Source organism: Nicotiana tabacum, chromosome 8 (assembly GCF_000715075.1).
Source record: "Nicotiana tabacum cultivar K326 chromosome 8, ASM71507v2, whole genome shotgun sequence".
Classification (NCBI taxonomy): Eukaryota; Viridiplantae; Streptophyta; class Magnoliopsida; order Solanales; family Solanaceae; genus Nicotiana; species Nicotiana tabacum.
The window spans coordinates 104,781,024-104,796,510 of record NC_134087.1 but is presented as its reverse complement, the minus strand read 5'-3'; the positions used below and the strand labels follow the sequence as shown (position 1 = coordinate 104,796,510).

The following is a 15,487-nucleotide window of genomic DNA, read 5'->3' as shown; positions in this document are numbered from 1 at the left end:
ATTTTTTAAATTTTTAGTCTTAATATACTAAAGGAAATATAAAAGCAATTTTTTATTTTGAGTTCTATATATTAATTTCCTACAGGAAAAACCACCTCAAGATTTCTTTTTTTTTTAATTTCTAGGAGTAGTATTTCTAAAGAAACTTCTAATGGAAATATAAAAACGCAAAATCTCTTTTTTTGGATTTTTGATTTATAATACATTTTTCAATTACAAAAAAAAAGTACAATAACAAAAGACTCGACATTACTGTACAAAACTAGAAGGTAAAAGACAACATAAAAAGAAAAATAAACTCCAAACATAAAAAAAAAAATCTCCTTAAGCAACTCCTGAATGATCGATCCTGCTTGGATGGTCCCGGGGTGTATGTCATGCTCAAACTCCGGTAAGTAGACCCACACCTGTATGAGAAAATTAAGACCAAATAAAGTTAAAGACCTATAACACTATGTGAGACAATAACACTTCCTGTTTGACACATACAAGACATGATTGAGGCTATTTTGCAAATGGCTTATGTGGCCAAAAGGTGGCTAGAAGTGCAAATTTGGCTAAGACCCCGCAAAGTCAAGAACCTAAGATTCACTAGGAAGACCGGACCCTAAATGGGTTGTCTACGTATCACACCCCGAAAGACGAGAATCAGGTATGCGTAGTTCGGAAAGATTGGATACGGGTGGGAAATAAAATTAACAAATAACTTAGAGAAAATATATTTTTTGTCTTTTTTTTAAAAAAAATTATGAAACATGTAGACTCTTTTTGAATTTCTTCTCGTTTTTTTTTTATTTTTTTATTTTCGAAAAATGATGAAAAAGTGCAAAAACGTTTTTGAATTTTTCATTTTTTTGTTATCTTTTTCTTATTAAAAATGTGACAGAAAACATAACTTGACCGCACTTGCTTTATTTCCACACTTCACCCTCTCTTTTTCTCATTTACTCTCAGCCATCATTGGTCTGCCAAATGACCCTTTTACCATTTGAACAAATGCAACATGTAGCACATAGGATGCATCAAGATGGTCTTTTATTTTTGGGTACACTTGTCATAGACGGACCCAACCCCTATATTGAGTCCCCTAAGTCAAATGCACGTGATGCAACAAACGTTCCTACTAGGGATCTGGCATGAGGCTATGTTATTCTAGGTTTAAAAACCTGGGTATATTGTTCTAGACCTGGCTTACCCGAGCGAACAACTCAAGCCGGGGGAGGGGTGGAGGTAGCGTACCAGGAATACAGAAGCTTCACCGGCTTTGCAACTTGCCTGAACCTCGTTCTAAAATTGGGATATAACTCTAATAGAAAAGAAGCCACGTGAAGTGCACGCTTCCTAGAAGATTTAGAAGACTCAGAGAAAGGAGGGTTTCGTAACAATTTATATACAGTCCAAACAATATCAAAGCGGTAAAAAGAAACATTTAGCACATTAGGCCCAAACATGTAATAAAACCAGATAATAAATAAAGCCAAATATAACAGTTATTCTAAGCTCGAATTTTGAACTCAGAACCTGAGGTTTTGGGTTCTTTTCCCCAATAGAGTCGCTAGAACTGTCACACCTCCTTTTTCTACCACCCGAAGGGGAATAGGGGAGTTTTTTCCAATTAAAGTGACAATCGAAACGGGATTATTTTATTAAAGTTAGAGTCTCCAATTGGAATAATTCACTACAAGAAAAACGGCCTTTAAGGAAGGAAAATCTGGTCCCTAAAAGTTAAAATATGGTCCTAAAACGGTAAATTACGAAGGGAAAAGTATGGTCGTAACCCGTCGTAATAGCCTCCGTCGCTAAATGTCAATAACGACGGGTCTTAATACCTGGTCGTTAAATCACTTTAGAGACGGACAAAAAAATCGGTCGTGAAATACTTTTAGAGACCACATTTCTCGTCCCTAGTAGGCGATGAAAAAATATTTATTCCCGTCATGAAATCTTTGTAGCGACCAACTGTATCTGGTCCTAAATTGTCTTTTAACAGAAAACCTGGTCGGGAATAACTTTTAGAGACTACATTTCTCGTCCCTAATAGGCGATGAAAAATATATATATTCCCTTTGTTAAATCGTTTTAGCGACCAACTCCAACTGGTCCTAAATTATCTATTAGAGACCGACAAAACATCCGGTCGCTAAACCATTTTCCTGACCAACCTTATACTGTTTCTAGATTATGTTTAGAGACGAAGTCCCTATTTAAAATAATTTTGTAATTTAGCGATCATATTCATGATCTATTAATATTTAATAACCATGAGTAATCCTAAAAGCTCAATGCAACAAAAAGTAATTTTTATCAATAAATATCAAATTGGTATTGAATAATCCAGATATAAAAAGATAATATATCAAGTTCAAATCCCATGATGATGTTACTTTCTATGTTTTCTCAACACCTCAACAAAAAAAAAACTTAGCTAACATCCTGAGCTAGACTATGATATCAAGTTTTGCATAACATTTTTAGTAAAATAATAATAGCTTGTGCATCTTCTAAACTTGCATCTTGACTTGTAGCTTCAATCTTCAAAACCTGCAAGTACAAAAGTTTTTAAAATAATAAATAACTATTGGTAAAATAACATATATAATTTTATATGAGCAATAGTTAAATCGCTTATCCCAAAAGCAGTCTAAATTCACAAGGTAACATCAGCAACATCAACAAGGCTATAACAATATTAAAAAAAATTAATTAGAAAAGCTTTGGGATGGTTAATCTTACTTTGGTTTGATAAATCCCGGTACGACAATGCGAGATTTACCATTCAAGAGACCAACAACGACATAGTATGCTTCTGTTCCAGTGCAAAATGAAGCACGCTCTTGCTTATAGGTTATTTGTTTGGACACTTTGTATAGAGAATAAAACGTAAATCATTTTTAACTCTCATTTTCTACTCTCTTTTTTTTCCGGTTCCTTTTGAATAGAAGAATTATCAGCTGAAAAGACTATGCATTCAGTTTAAATGTCAAAGGGCACACAGAAGAAACTAAGCAACAAAACCAAAAACAGCTAGCCTTCCAAAATGGTCACTTTCCATTAAAAATGTCTGCACAAAACCAAGCAATTTTGGAGACTGTTAGTAGGAGAAAGCTACTCCAGCACCAAGATGATGATGACCAGGTTCTGGTGAGGGACGTGATAGTAAACCAGGACGGAAGTGGGAATTTCAGCACCATAACTGATGCTGTTGCTACTGCTCCAAACAATTCCATGTCCACTTCAAGCTATTTTCTAATATACATTACTGCTGGTATATACGAGGAGTATGTCTCCATCGCCAAGAACAAGAAGTATTTAATGATGATTGGTGATGGTATCAATCAGACTATCATTACCGGCAATCATAGCACCAAGCGGTTGCAGTTCGGAATGGAGAAGATTTATCCACCTTCTACAGTTGCAGCTTTGAGGGTTACCAAGATACACTATACATACATTCTCTTAGGCAATTCTACAGAGAGTGTGACATAGGGGCTGCGAGGGTTACCAAGAGTTGATAGAATTAGCATCTGCAGTAGTTGCGATAACAAGTTCATAGGGGCTGCAATTTACCAGAATGTATAGCATGACAATTCTTGTGCCTCGTCACAGTTATAGCCCCAATCAAGTCTAAGATAACTAAGCAACATCAAAGTTGAGTTAAGAGTTCCAGAACCTTTGGGAGAGTTGAACTTAGATAAACTATCACTGAGGTACAAAAGGAAGCAACTTGCAGAACCTTTGGAAGAGATAAACTTAGATAAACTATCACTGAGGGACTATACGATGACACAACCACTCGCAGATTCATCTTCTAGCTAACAGAACAGATAGTTCACTGGCGAACAGAACAGATAGATTACCCGCAGAGGACATGATATAAAGACTGATTCATTTTCTAATAGTTCACTATTTATATTTTTAGTTGAGGAAGGTCTGATCGAGCTAAGGAAATTGGGCGTTGAACAAAAACTCCAGTAACTGGAGAGAAATCTTCCCGGCAGTCTAATATTACTGCTCGCTCTGTTAAGGGGTAAATTGTGACTATGTATGCAAAACTTTCTTTGTGAAGGTACCAGAGGAGGAGGGAAAACTTTTTGGAGGCACATCATGTGCAAAACTTTCTGGAGGCACAAATATGTAATATAGAAATTGACTATAAGCAAATCATGAATAAAAAATAAAAGTTGGGTATATTGTTACTAACTTGGTCAGCAGACAAAAACAGAGGTCATTCAGTTGAAATGGGCGATGTCGTTGTAAGCGGGACATGTGATTGTTGAGCAGCAAAGTACTCTCTCATTTTCCTCATTTTTTTCATCACATCTTTTAAGGTAGACAAGCGCTCATTCAAGGATTTGTTTTCCTCATTCAAAGATTTATTTTCTTCTCGAGTTGAACGTAGTGCAGACAGTAATTCAGCCTTTGAAGAAGTTCCACCTTTCAAGTCTTTTGCCTTCACTCCACCCCCAAAGCCAAACACATGGCTACGAGTTTGAGGTCCACAACATTTTTCTACAATCTCTATGCTAGGTAGAGATGGATCTGCTTGAACTATTTCGTCGATTTGAGCCTACAAAATATATAAAAAAACATTTAAAATCAGAATCCACCATAATTTCAAGTAATTTACATATTCAATTTTCCAAACATACATGTTTTTCAATTGCTTCAGGTTCATCAAGCTTGTTATCTTTCTTACGGGTCTCAAAAAAAATTGTTGCCAAATCCGGTGGGTTGCCATCTTTTCCGCCCTTTACATCATCAAAGGCAAACATGTCAAAGAATAGCTCGTAAATATTTTCTTGGGAAAATAGAAATTTTATGATAATACCTTTTGATAAATGATCTCACGAATAGGCTTTCTACCAATATGATGAAGCATCTTCAACTTAGCTTGATTTGCCGCATTCCTGTTGCTTCTCGCCTATATTTGTGAAACATTAAGATTAAATGTAAGAAATTTAATAAACTTAAACATAAGTTGCTTCTAAAAAGCTTCAGAATAAAATTAGCCTCCAGGGATATCAAGTGAACAGAGAAAACAGGGCAGAGCAAGAACAAAGAAATAAGAACTGAAAAAGAAGAGAAGATCAGAAGCGTGGATGAACAGAGAAATAAGAACTTAAAACAGAGCAGAACATAGACCTTCCCTTTAATCCTCCCTCTTGACCATCTTAGTTTGTTTCTCACTATTGGTTTTTGCCTTTGTTTTAGTTTCATAGTTCGAATTCATTCTGTTGATCTAACTTTTCCATTTCCCCTGTTATGGTGCATGAGTCGTGATTCTTAAACTGAAACTACACATCGAAACACATAATTCGATAACTCAAATAGATTATTAAATCACTAGGCATACCTGAAAACTTTCTGAAGAAAAATATTCCTTTACTAACCACTCTCATTCTTTCTTGTCTACTCCATTTGGAATATTCTTAAGAGCTTGTTGGATTGGCTTATCTGTCACATATTTTTGCATGCAAGTGTCCTCTCCATTTGTTCCATAACTCTTTCATCCATGCGAAGATATGATCACGATGATCATTCATGTCAACACTCTCAAATTTATCCTACAATAATCAAAACATGGGTTGAGTTAATGAATTAGTTCAATTTTAGTAACTACTCATAATCCTGTGTTAGGAGCAACTCTCCAGCAATTAACATATAATAAAGTTTCAACTGTCATTTCAAACTCTACAGCAACTAACAGTTGAATCAAACTCTAAAAATTATACAGATAAGCACAAGCATGAAGGATGAGAGCATGATATGGGATATTGTACTATTGCAGCCCCTCATTATCTCCCTAATTTCCTCCACATGTGCAACTACTGCCCAAGGTGCAGTCCATGTACCTTCCACAACATTCTTCATTAACAAAGAGTCAGTTTGCACCAAGATGTTATTGTATCCATGTTGAACACAATAGCGTAAAGCCTCCAGAATAGCTACTGCTTCTGCCTCAATATTTGTAGACTCCTGAATCTCCTTACCCCTTGCATATAACACATCACCTTCTTCATTTCTAATCATTGGCGGGTTAATATTGGCAATGATATGGTCTGCCAACTCATATGGAAAAATAGGCTTCAACCTTGGTATAACTGGACATGTCCAGCATTTAATCACAATCTGTTGCAAAATTAAGCCATCCATAGCAATCCCAGCATTCGATAAGATCATCCCTAATCATTGGAGGCTTAATATTGGCAATGATATGGTCTGCCAACTCATATGGAAGTATAGCAAACAATCTGATTACGTCCCGTGCACCATCTATAACCACATCATACACATTATGCACAGATTCATCACAAAAGAAATCACATATATATGTCAGTTGATCAGTATGCTTCACATCCATAGGTATTGCTGAGATATCAAGGGTACAAGCAAGGATCACCTCTAAAATTTGGAGGACAAGCACCACACGCAACAGAAATATCATGTAAATATCTTCATGTGTGTGTGATTCTACGAGGCCAAATCTATTGCCATATGTGTATACTAAACATATATACAGTATGGATAGCAGGTTGATCAAGATACATTGAGCTACTTAATAATAAAACTGGAGGATATGCTGGAACAAAAATAGAAAGACATCAAGCAAGGGAAGCTGCCCAGTTTGTACTTCTGGACAGTGTGGTCAATTTTCATGGCTAATGTGCGTGTGATTGTACCTTATGTATGCACTTCTTACACAGACAAGCAATGTGTTTCTAAATAGGGGTAAAAACAGACAAGCAACTGAATCTGTTTCTAAATAGGGGTAAAAAAGCAATGTGTTTCTAAATAAATTGGGCATCCAATTCTCTAATGAGGAGTTATTATCGCATGACGTTCAAGCAGTCTAGTTAAATTAATTGCTGATTTAAACTATTCAACTAAAGGAACAAATAGGAACACATGTATTCAACTAAATGATGTGCATCTTCACTGTATAAATATCTTGCTTACCTCAATAGCTGCCCACCTATGTAGATGATGCATCAAATGTCTCAATGCCAACTTCCTACAAATCCTTCAATTCCTCTATTAAAGGTTGAAGATATGTATCAATAGCATTACCTGGACTATCTGGACCTGGAATAAGCATTGACAAAATAAAATTTTCTTGTTTCATACACAACCAAGGTGGTAAATTATAAGGAATAAGAACCACAGACCAAATGCTATATGAGGTTTTTGAATTCCCGAAATGGCTGAAATCCATCACTAGCAAATCCAAGTTGGATATTACGAGGCTCAGCCGCAAATGAAGGATGAAGTTCATCAAACGACTTCCACGCCATTGAATCAGCTGGGTGCCTCATTATTCCATCATCAACTCTTTTATCCGCATTCCATGTCATTAAACTAGATGTCTTTGTAGACATAAACAACCTCTGAAGCCTAGGCTTTAATGGAAAATAGCGTAAAGTCTTTGCTGCTATCTTCTTACCTTTTTTATTCCTTGTTTCCCCGCTATATCTATCTATTTTCCATCTAGACGCACCACAAACTTTGCAAGAATCAAGTAAGCTATCCTCCTTCCAGTATAACATGCAATCATTAGTACAAGCATCAATTTTGTTGTAGGAATGGCCAAGGTCTTGAATTATCTTCTTTGCCTCATAATATGATTTTGGCAAATTGGCGCCATCAGGTAACAACTCCTCTTTTAACATTTTCAATAACATTGTAAATGACTCATTACTCCAACGACCCATGCTTTTGATGTGAAGCAATTTAATCAAAAAGGTAAGCTTTGAAGCTTTTGAATTTTGGTACAGTGGCTGCTCGAAATCCTTCAAAATTTTTTGCTTCAATATTTGGTTCCTCCTCAATTAAATTATCACAATCAGTGTGCACGGTTCTTCCATCAATATTAGGATACATATCTCTCAATAGTTCTTGTACTTCATCTTCACTTTCATATTCTTCTAGTTCATCACCATCTTCGTCTTCCGATTGTGACAGTGGCTCATCTAAATTTTTTCCGTGATGATACCAAAAAGTATAATTTTGAATTATTCCGTATACATGCAAATGTGTCTCAACTGTCTTACGAGTTCCTAAAGTTGTATTACAACATTTGATACATGGTCATCGTATCTCATATTCTTCTCCTGTTTTCTGAAAAGCATAATCCAAAAACTGTTGCACTCCGATTAAGTAGGCTTTATCGAGCCGATTATCAACAAGTTGCATCCATTACTTACTAGGTGCCATAACCTTGGAGAGTAAATAAAAGTTAAATTAAATAAAGATAAAAGATAAGAAAAATACTACGATGCACACTACTTGTTCCGATCAAATGCACACAACTGGATTCTCAAGACTTGGTATGAAATGGAGAAAGAATAGTCTCAAGATGCTAAGCAATGTCCCTAGAGTAGCTATTTTTAATGGCTTGATACTAAACTATTGAATAACTTTACACAATTATTCACTACACACCAGAGACAAATGGTGGTGAAGCCAGATAAATGGTCACTACAAATTACTCCATTTTCACCATAAAGGTAAGAATGTTCTTAGAGCTCTCCAACTATTTGTGGAAAGTGTGTTCCAATGTCAGGATTTTATGAAGGTACATCCTCTCTTCTTTCATTTGAGTGGTGTACAAATACAGGACCTGAATCTGATTTATTCCACATCAAATTAGTGTGCTCAGATCAAAATTAAGGTCAATGTAATTGGACTCTACTGATCGATAGCCCTCGCTTTCTAATTTAGTTGATCAGAATGCATTTAAGGGAGGGTAGAGATCCTTACAATAGACTCAACATGCTAAGGAATGTTCATGGCTTGATACTAAACTGTTGAATACCTTTACACGGTTATTCACATCACTCCAGAGACAAATAGACAATCTAAAACAACAATTCAATATCACATAGTATAATACATGAAAATCACTCTTGACATTAAAACATCACCTACTTCTCAATTGTAGGTCAATTTATAAGCTATTATATATTCTCATTCATGAAACCCAACATCTCTTAAGCTAAATTCTTTCTCGTCTTTTTAAGATTAGCCTACCTTGGCCTAATTTTATTTGTACTCCAGTGTTTGATATAAAAACATTTGATGACACAATTAAACATTCTAAAGTGAAACAATTAGACGAATACATGTAAAATCAAACTTGAGATATCACAACAATACAATATTGCCTGAGCAAAAACAATTTTGCCATTTAAGAAAAAAGATCAGATATTTTGGACCAATAAGGATAAAGTGTCCTAACCATTATACTCAGCAATGTCATAGCAAATTAGAACACATCCAAACAAACAAAAGTGCAACATAAAACATTTAGATATACAACTAGGATTGTAACTGTCCAAGCAAACAAAATACCAAACTCGAAAAAAAAACATAGGAGTCGGATATCTAATAGCCATTTGATCACAACAAATGCGTATGGAATCCACTAGTCCAGAACACCAAAATTGCAGTAATTTGAAATTGCCACTCAATCCAAGTAATGAACAAAGATGTTTTACACAATATTTTTCTACAAGCCACCTATATAACTAAACGCCTAATGTTCAACTTATGTACCAGGCTTTCATCTCATTCATTGCGATTAATAAGAGTTCCTTGTTTGAGCTTTCCATCTCAACTTATGCACCAGCTTTTCACAAAACACAATTAGCAATTCAAGAAGGTGCTTTCGGCACTCTTCTATAGCACACAAACAAGACTGCTAGTTACAGGGATTAGTTAACCCATGGCGAAGGCAGAAACACACATCAACGAAGCAAAAGAAGGCAATTAAAATCTGCCGCTGAGGATAACGAATCACAATTTTATATAAACTTCAGAAAATTAAATTATCAAACTAGGAATCCCAACCCAATAATCTTTTCACTGATTTTGTAAAAGAAAAAAAATACCAAAATATGAAACCTTACCCAATTTTTTATGTTGGAGAAGAAAAAGAAGATCGAAGAACTCGAATAAGCGAAGCAATCAGCGAAAAGAGCAACTTGAAAGAAGGGGCATACCACGGATTCTCAACGAGCAAGATGGAAACTTGGGCAAATTCACACACCACCAGATTCACAACTTGTGTTTTGAGAAAACACAGTAAAAGCGACGGGCAGAGCTTGGCGGAAACTAGGGCTGAGCTTATGGCGCGACTTGTGTATCAGAATACAGAGAGTTTCACGGATTCTCAACGAGCGAGATGGAAACTTGGGCAAATTCACACACCACCAGATTCACAACTTGTATTTTGAGAAAACACAGTAAAGGCGACAGGCAGAGCTTGGCGGAAACTGGGCAGAGCTTGGCGCGCAGAAACTAGGGCAGAGCTTATGTTCGCGACTTGTGTTTTAGAATACAGAGAGTTTCTTGACTTTTTAAAATTTTTTATTTCAATATATTAGTTTTGGCGCTTGATTTTTCATAAAATAATATTTTTTTAATATTTTGGTATTGGATTTGGCGGTACAGTGTCACGCTCAATGTCCCTCAATTATAATTTGGGACCAGTCACTACTTTCTTTAGGGACCGGATTTACTACCTTCGTAATAAAATATAGTATTAAGGACCGCAATATTATCTCGTCCCAATAAATATATTTTTGCTGACGAGATTATTAACTCGTCCCTAAAAGTTGGTCATAAATAAGGCTTTTTCTTGTAGTGATTTATGGTGTCTCAAGTCACCGGTTTAAATCCCGAATCGAGGAAGTTGACTCTTATTTATGGTCTGCGAACACAAAAATCTGGGTAAGGAATTCTGTTAACCCGAGAGAAGGTGTTAGGCATTCCCGGGTTCCGTGGTTCTAGCACGGTTGCTCAACTATTATTATTGGCCTAATTATCTGATTAATTACACATTTTAAAACCTACGTGCATTTTTAAATTTTTTATCTTCTTTTAATGTTTTTAGGAAAATTCATGATCGTCATACACTTGCTTATTTTTGAAAACACATCGTAAACCATGCTACATGAAATGCGCTCACGGTTCACGACATGTTTAATTATTAAATATTATTGGAAATTAAAGTCGGGTCACATGAAATGTACATCCGGATTTATAACATGTTTATTTTTATTATTATTATACAAAATTATGGCAGGGTCACATGAAATGCAGTATATTTATCTTATTCTTATTATTATTCCAAATTATGGTAGGGTCACATGAAATGCTCACCAGAGCCCCTTTAATCTAATTTGACGTAGTTCAGTTGAAGAATAGCAACCCAATTTCTATATTGTGACAAAATTATGTTCAGCTATAACCAATTCGAATAGCATGCGATTAGATAACTACATGAACAAACTCAAAACCGGAAATAATAACCAAACAAATCACCGAACCAAATCACCAAACAAGCGATTAACATTCAGCTACAATGAAATAAGTAGAGGATTGAAGAGTTGAACCTCAACGAGAACGAGGACCTTTTCGACGTTGATTAGATATGAGCTAAAAGTAATGCTTGAACCCGAAGTAGAACTACCATGAACCGACGAACCCAAGCACACTCCGATTCAGAATTCCAACACAAACTTAACGGCATAGCTCGAACCAGCAACTTTAATTTGTAAAAACTCAAGCTGAGACATAAATAACCAAATCTGAAGATGAAATTTGAATCAATTGATGTGCGAAAGAAAAATGAAACACAACTACTGAAGCACGAAAAGCAAGCCACGAAATTCAGTGACAAAACAAACGACGGAAATCTGAACTTCAAGGCACTTGGTAGACAGCGATAATTCGAACCAAAAACTTGGAAAGCACAAGCTCCGTTAAAAGAGTTCTTCAATGTAACAGTGGAAAGAAATCACAAATACACAGTCCTTGATCCTATAATCCAACGAGAAAGAACAACAAAGCCTAAGAACAGAATTTTCGACCGGAACCTCGAATTTTTTGCTCCTCTCGTTTTCCACTCCTCCTCGTTTCTGTGTGTGTGAGTGAGTGTGGACGTCGGGTTCTTGGCATGAATGAGGATGGAGCAGCAGCGGGCTTTTAGGGTGTTCTGGGTGTGGTGGTCGTGTGTCTAGTGTGTTCGTCGCTGCTGTTATAGCAGCTGGTGGAGACGGGCGGCGATGGTGTTTTTCGGTGGGTTGGTTCTGTGAAGGTGGCTGGAGATGGAGTTCGGCGTGAGGGGTCGCCGGCATCAGGGGTGGCTGTCGGGTTTGGGTGTAGAAGTCCTAAGCTTTTTTTGTGTTCTCCATGAAGAAGATGAAGCCTAGGTAACGGCTCCGTTGTTTTTAATTGCTCTCCATTTTTTGTGTTGAAGAAGACACATCTGATGGGGTTTCGAAGAAGACGATCACAGGGGGGTCTCTTCTTTTGAGAGTTGCAGTTGTCAGCTCTTTAGCCTTTGGTCTGTAATTTGTCTTTTTCCGCTGATCCCCCAATTGTCTAGTCCTTGTTCGCTTTTGTAGGTTTTTTTTTAGGTTAAATTAGTATGGGCCTAGTAATTATGGGTCAGGTCCGAAAATTAAGCTTGAAATGGGTTGTTTGAGCCTAAATTTTATTCTTTCTTTGTGAACAAGACTAAAATACTATTTTATTTACTAATTAATCTTACTTAAAGAAAATAACTATTATAATAAGACAAAATTATTTTTTTGGTATTTTCAGATATCATATTAAAATAAAAATAAGGTACTATTTTTGTATTTTTTTTAGTTTTACAAATGGTATATAAACTAAAACTAACTAAAAAGAAGAAATATTTTTTGTAATTTTTCATTTTGTGATAAAATAAAGTAAAAGGGTCAAAACTAGTTAAAATAACTATATTAGACCTAAACTAAATATTTAAATACAAAAATATGTAAAATCTTGGGGAGGGTCAAAAATCACATGTCTACAATGACTACGGTCAAAACGACTGCACCAGCCAAATTAATGGACTCAGGGACACCCGACCGTCGCTAACAAAATCGCTGGACATTACTTCGAATCTACTTCGAAAAGAACCGGTTAAAACAGAATACCTCAATAGGCAAACGAGCTTCAACCATGTCAGCTCCAAATCACAAGGCTTCGAGCTACTCAGCCTACGAGCTAAACCTTTCGAGGTGCTCAAACATCGCCACTAACAACTTGAAATCGAGATTCTTCCCGAACCGACGATGAGTCAGGCAAAATTATTTCATAAAGACCTTAACGAGAGGAAAACAAAGACTACAATATACCCAAGGGCAAAAGCGTAAGAGCTATTGTCGCCAGCCAAACGAGCCTCAAAGCCGCACACTAAAAGGTTTCAATGACCAAAAGCGTAAGAGCCAGTGCCACCAGCTAAAGAAAATTGAAAACTTGAGGATTAAAATGAGCTCGAGTCGTAACCTGATTCGGAGACCGGATCCAAAATAGTTAACTATACATGCTTAAGGGCAAAAGCGTAAGAGCCATTGTCGCCAGCCAAACGAGCCTTAGGGCCGTACACTAAAAGGTCTCAACGACCAAAGGCATATGAAAGCCATTTTCATTCGCCCATGCAGGCACAAAAACTTGAGGGTCAATTAAAGCTCAAGTCACAACACGTCTTAGAGACTAAACCCAAAATAGTTAAAATGCAAATGCCTAAGGGCTAGGCACAAAAGCCATTTTTTATCCGCCCATGAAGGCACAAAAAACTTGAGGGTCAATTAAGATCGAGTCGCAACATGACTCGGAGACTGAACCCAAAATAGTTAAAATGCACATGCCCAAGGGCAAGGCGCAAGAGCTGTTATCGTCCGCCTGTGTAGGCACAGGAGATTGAAGGCCAGGTAAGCTCGGATCAATGCCTGACTCGGAGACTCAGCCCGAAATAGCTATGCAAAGCAGGAGAGCTATATCGCCAGCTTGCACTAAAAACCACGTCTACCGGGCGTACAAAAGCCTCTAGTCCTACCTGATGAGCTCCGGAGCCGTACTACAAATCTAAGAGTTCCCGCAAAACTCTAAAACCAGCCCGCCTGGTCAAAAGCAATGCGAAAAGAGGTACAAAGGAGATAAAGCTTCAAGTTTTCTTTTTTACAAGCGCAAAAGGTGTGCTCTCCATTTACAAACATGCTCTGTGAATATCAAATACAAAATGGTGAAGTCTACGCTCCGCTCTAGAAGGCTATGTCCTACCATCCCTAGTTTTACTCTCCGTGACATCAGCAAAAAGTGACCGAGCATCACGTTCCTCTACCCTCGCTCGAGCCAACTCCTCCGAGAGAACGAAGCCCCTGGCGCCAATCTCTTCGAGTACCTCACTTCGGGATCTACAATGAACATATTCCTTGATCCTCTTTTCACGATCGAGGGCCCGCTTCAACTCGGCTTGGGCATTAGTGTCGCGTCGCCTTTTTCCTTCCGAGGAATCGGGTTCATGACATTTTGTTATGGGACAACTCTTTCCTTTTGGGAAAGGGGGTTTGCGGTTTTGAAGAGTCACCACCTAACAATTTTAAAGTGTGTTAGGGCACCTATAGGGTTCATTCGTAACTACGTTTGGTAACTAGAGATAGGGTAAGGGCTTGAAATTATCCTAAGGGGAAGGTGTTTGGCACCCTTCAGGATCCACTAGTGTGGTTCCCGGCCAAACAGTTTTTGTGGATTTGTACAAGTAGCAGATAAACAAGTATGGCTCAAATAGTAGGGGATTTAAGTTTAAGAACACAGATGTTTGAAAAAGCAATTAATGAGAAGCAAAATTTTGAAAAGAATTACAAACTAAGCACATTTATGAATGTAAATAGGGGTGTCCTAGGTTTGTTTGTAATATGGATCACATCAATGCAATACCCAATATGACACTCCTCAACGAGAGGCTACACGTGGTATTAACGCACCGGTCATCATATCTATATCTACCCTTTCCCGCCCCGTGAAGGTAATCAAAGCGAGGGTTGGTCTCGACCCCTATTGCATGCTGTTACCCGTCCCTTCCTATTAGTCCCGAAGAAATTTGGGACTCCTATCCTATAAGAAGGAGGTTCTAGGCAGACCCTCAGGTTTAAAGGCAACATACTAAGGCGACATACAATGACAAGTAGGACTTCAATTAAGGGGTGCATGGAAGACAAACTAAAGGCTCAAGTATACCTCCACATGTAATGCACATAGACAGCATGACTCATACACAGATAAGGTCTAAATTCAGAATTCTAAAGCATGGTATCTAAGTGATTTCAGCAAAATTAGATTTATTACATGACTCAGAAAAGAAGTCCGAATCAGGCTTGCCTACTGATTTTAACATGCTGACAGTTAAATAAAGGCAGTTCTGGTTTTATTTAAGTTATTACCTAAGGCTTGCCTAAGCGTAATATGCAGCAATTATTTAGAATTATTAAAACAGTTTGAAGGTGGTTTTTACCTAAGAGCATGATGTTCTAGTTGATACGAATGCGGAGATTATTACCTATTTTATTCAGAAAACATCACAGTGTGAGATCATTTTATTACCTTTTCATGAATCAGTAATTAACTAGGCGTCATAATGCAAAGAGGATCCTAGAACATGATATCTAATATACACATG

At 37.1% G+C, this 15,487-nt stretch overlaps 1 protein-coding gene across 8 annotated transcripts; it reads right to left on the bottom strand.

The window, feature by feature from the left end:
• Positions 1-2,285: 2,285 nt before the first annotated feature.
• LOC107781165 (uncharacterized) lies at positions 2,286-12,362 on the bottom strand. 8 transcript variants are annotated; one of them, XM_075219529.1, is made up of 8 exons: positions 11,877-12,360; positions 11,394-11,567; positions 6,958-8,214; positions 5,354-5,564; positions 4,829-4,921; positions 4,650-4,748; positions 4,202-4,567; positions 2,286-2,541 (listed from the first exon to the last, which is right to left on the bottom strand). In XM_075219529.1, the coding sequence occupies exons 5-7, from the start codon at positions 4,877-4,879 to the stop codon at positions 4,226-4,228; spliced, it is 492 nt and encodes a 163-aa protein (XP_075075630.1). In that variant the 5' UTR covers positions 4,880-4,921; positions 5,354-5,564; positions 6,958-8,214; positions 11,394-11,567; positions 11,877-12,360; the 3' UTR covers positions 2,286-2,541; positions 4,202-4,225. The 8 variants fall into 8 exon arrangements, 7 of the variants coding, with proteins under 7 accessions (XP_075075630.1, XP_016457310.1, XP_075075628.1 ...); XR_012694166.1 differs by lacking the exons at positions 11,394-11,567; positions 11,877-12,360 and adding an exon at positions 9,906-11,070; XM_016601824.2 differs by lacking the exon at positions 6,958-8,214 and adding an exon at positions 5,143-5,257 and having other exon boundaries at positions 11,394-12,362.
• Between the last annotated feature and the right edge of the window lie 3,125 nt (positions 12,363-15,487).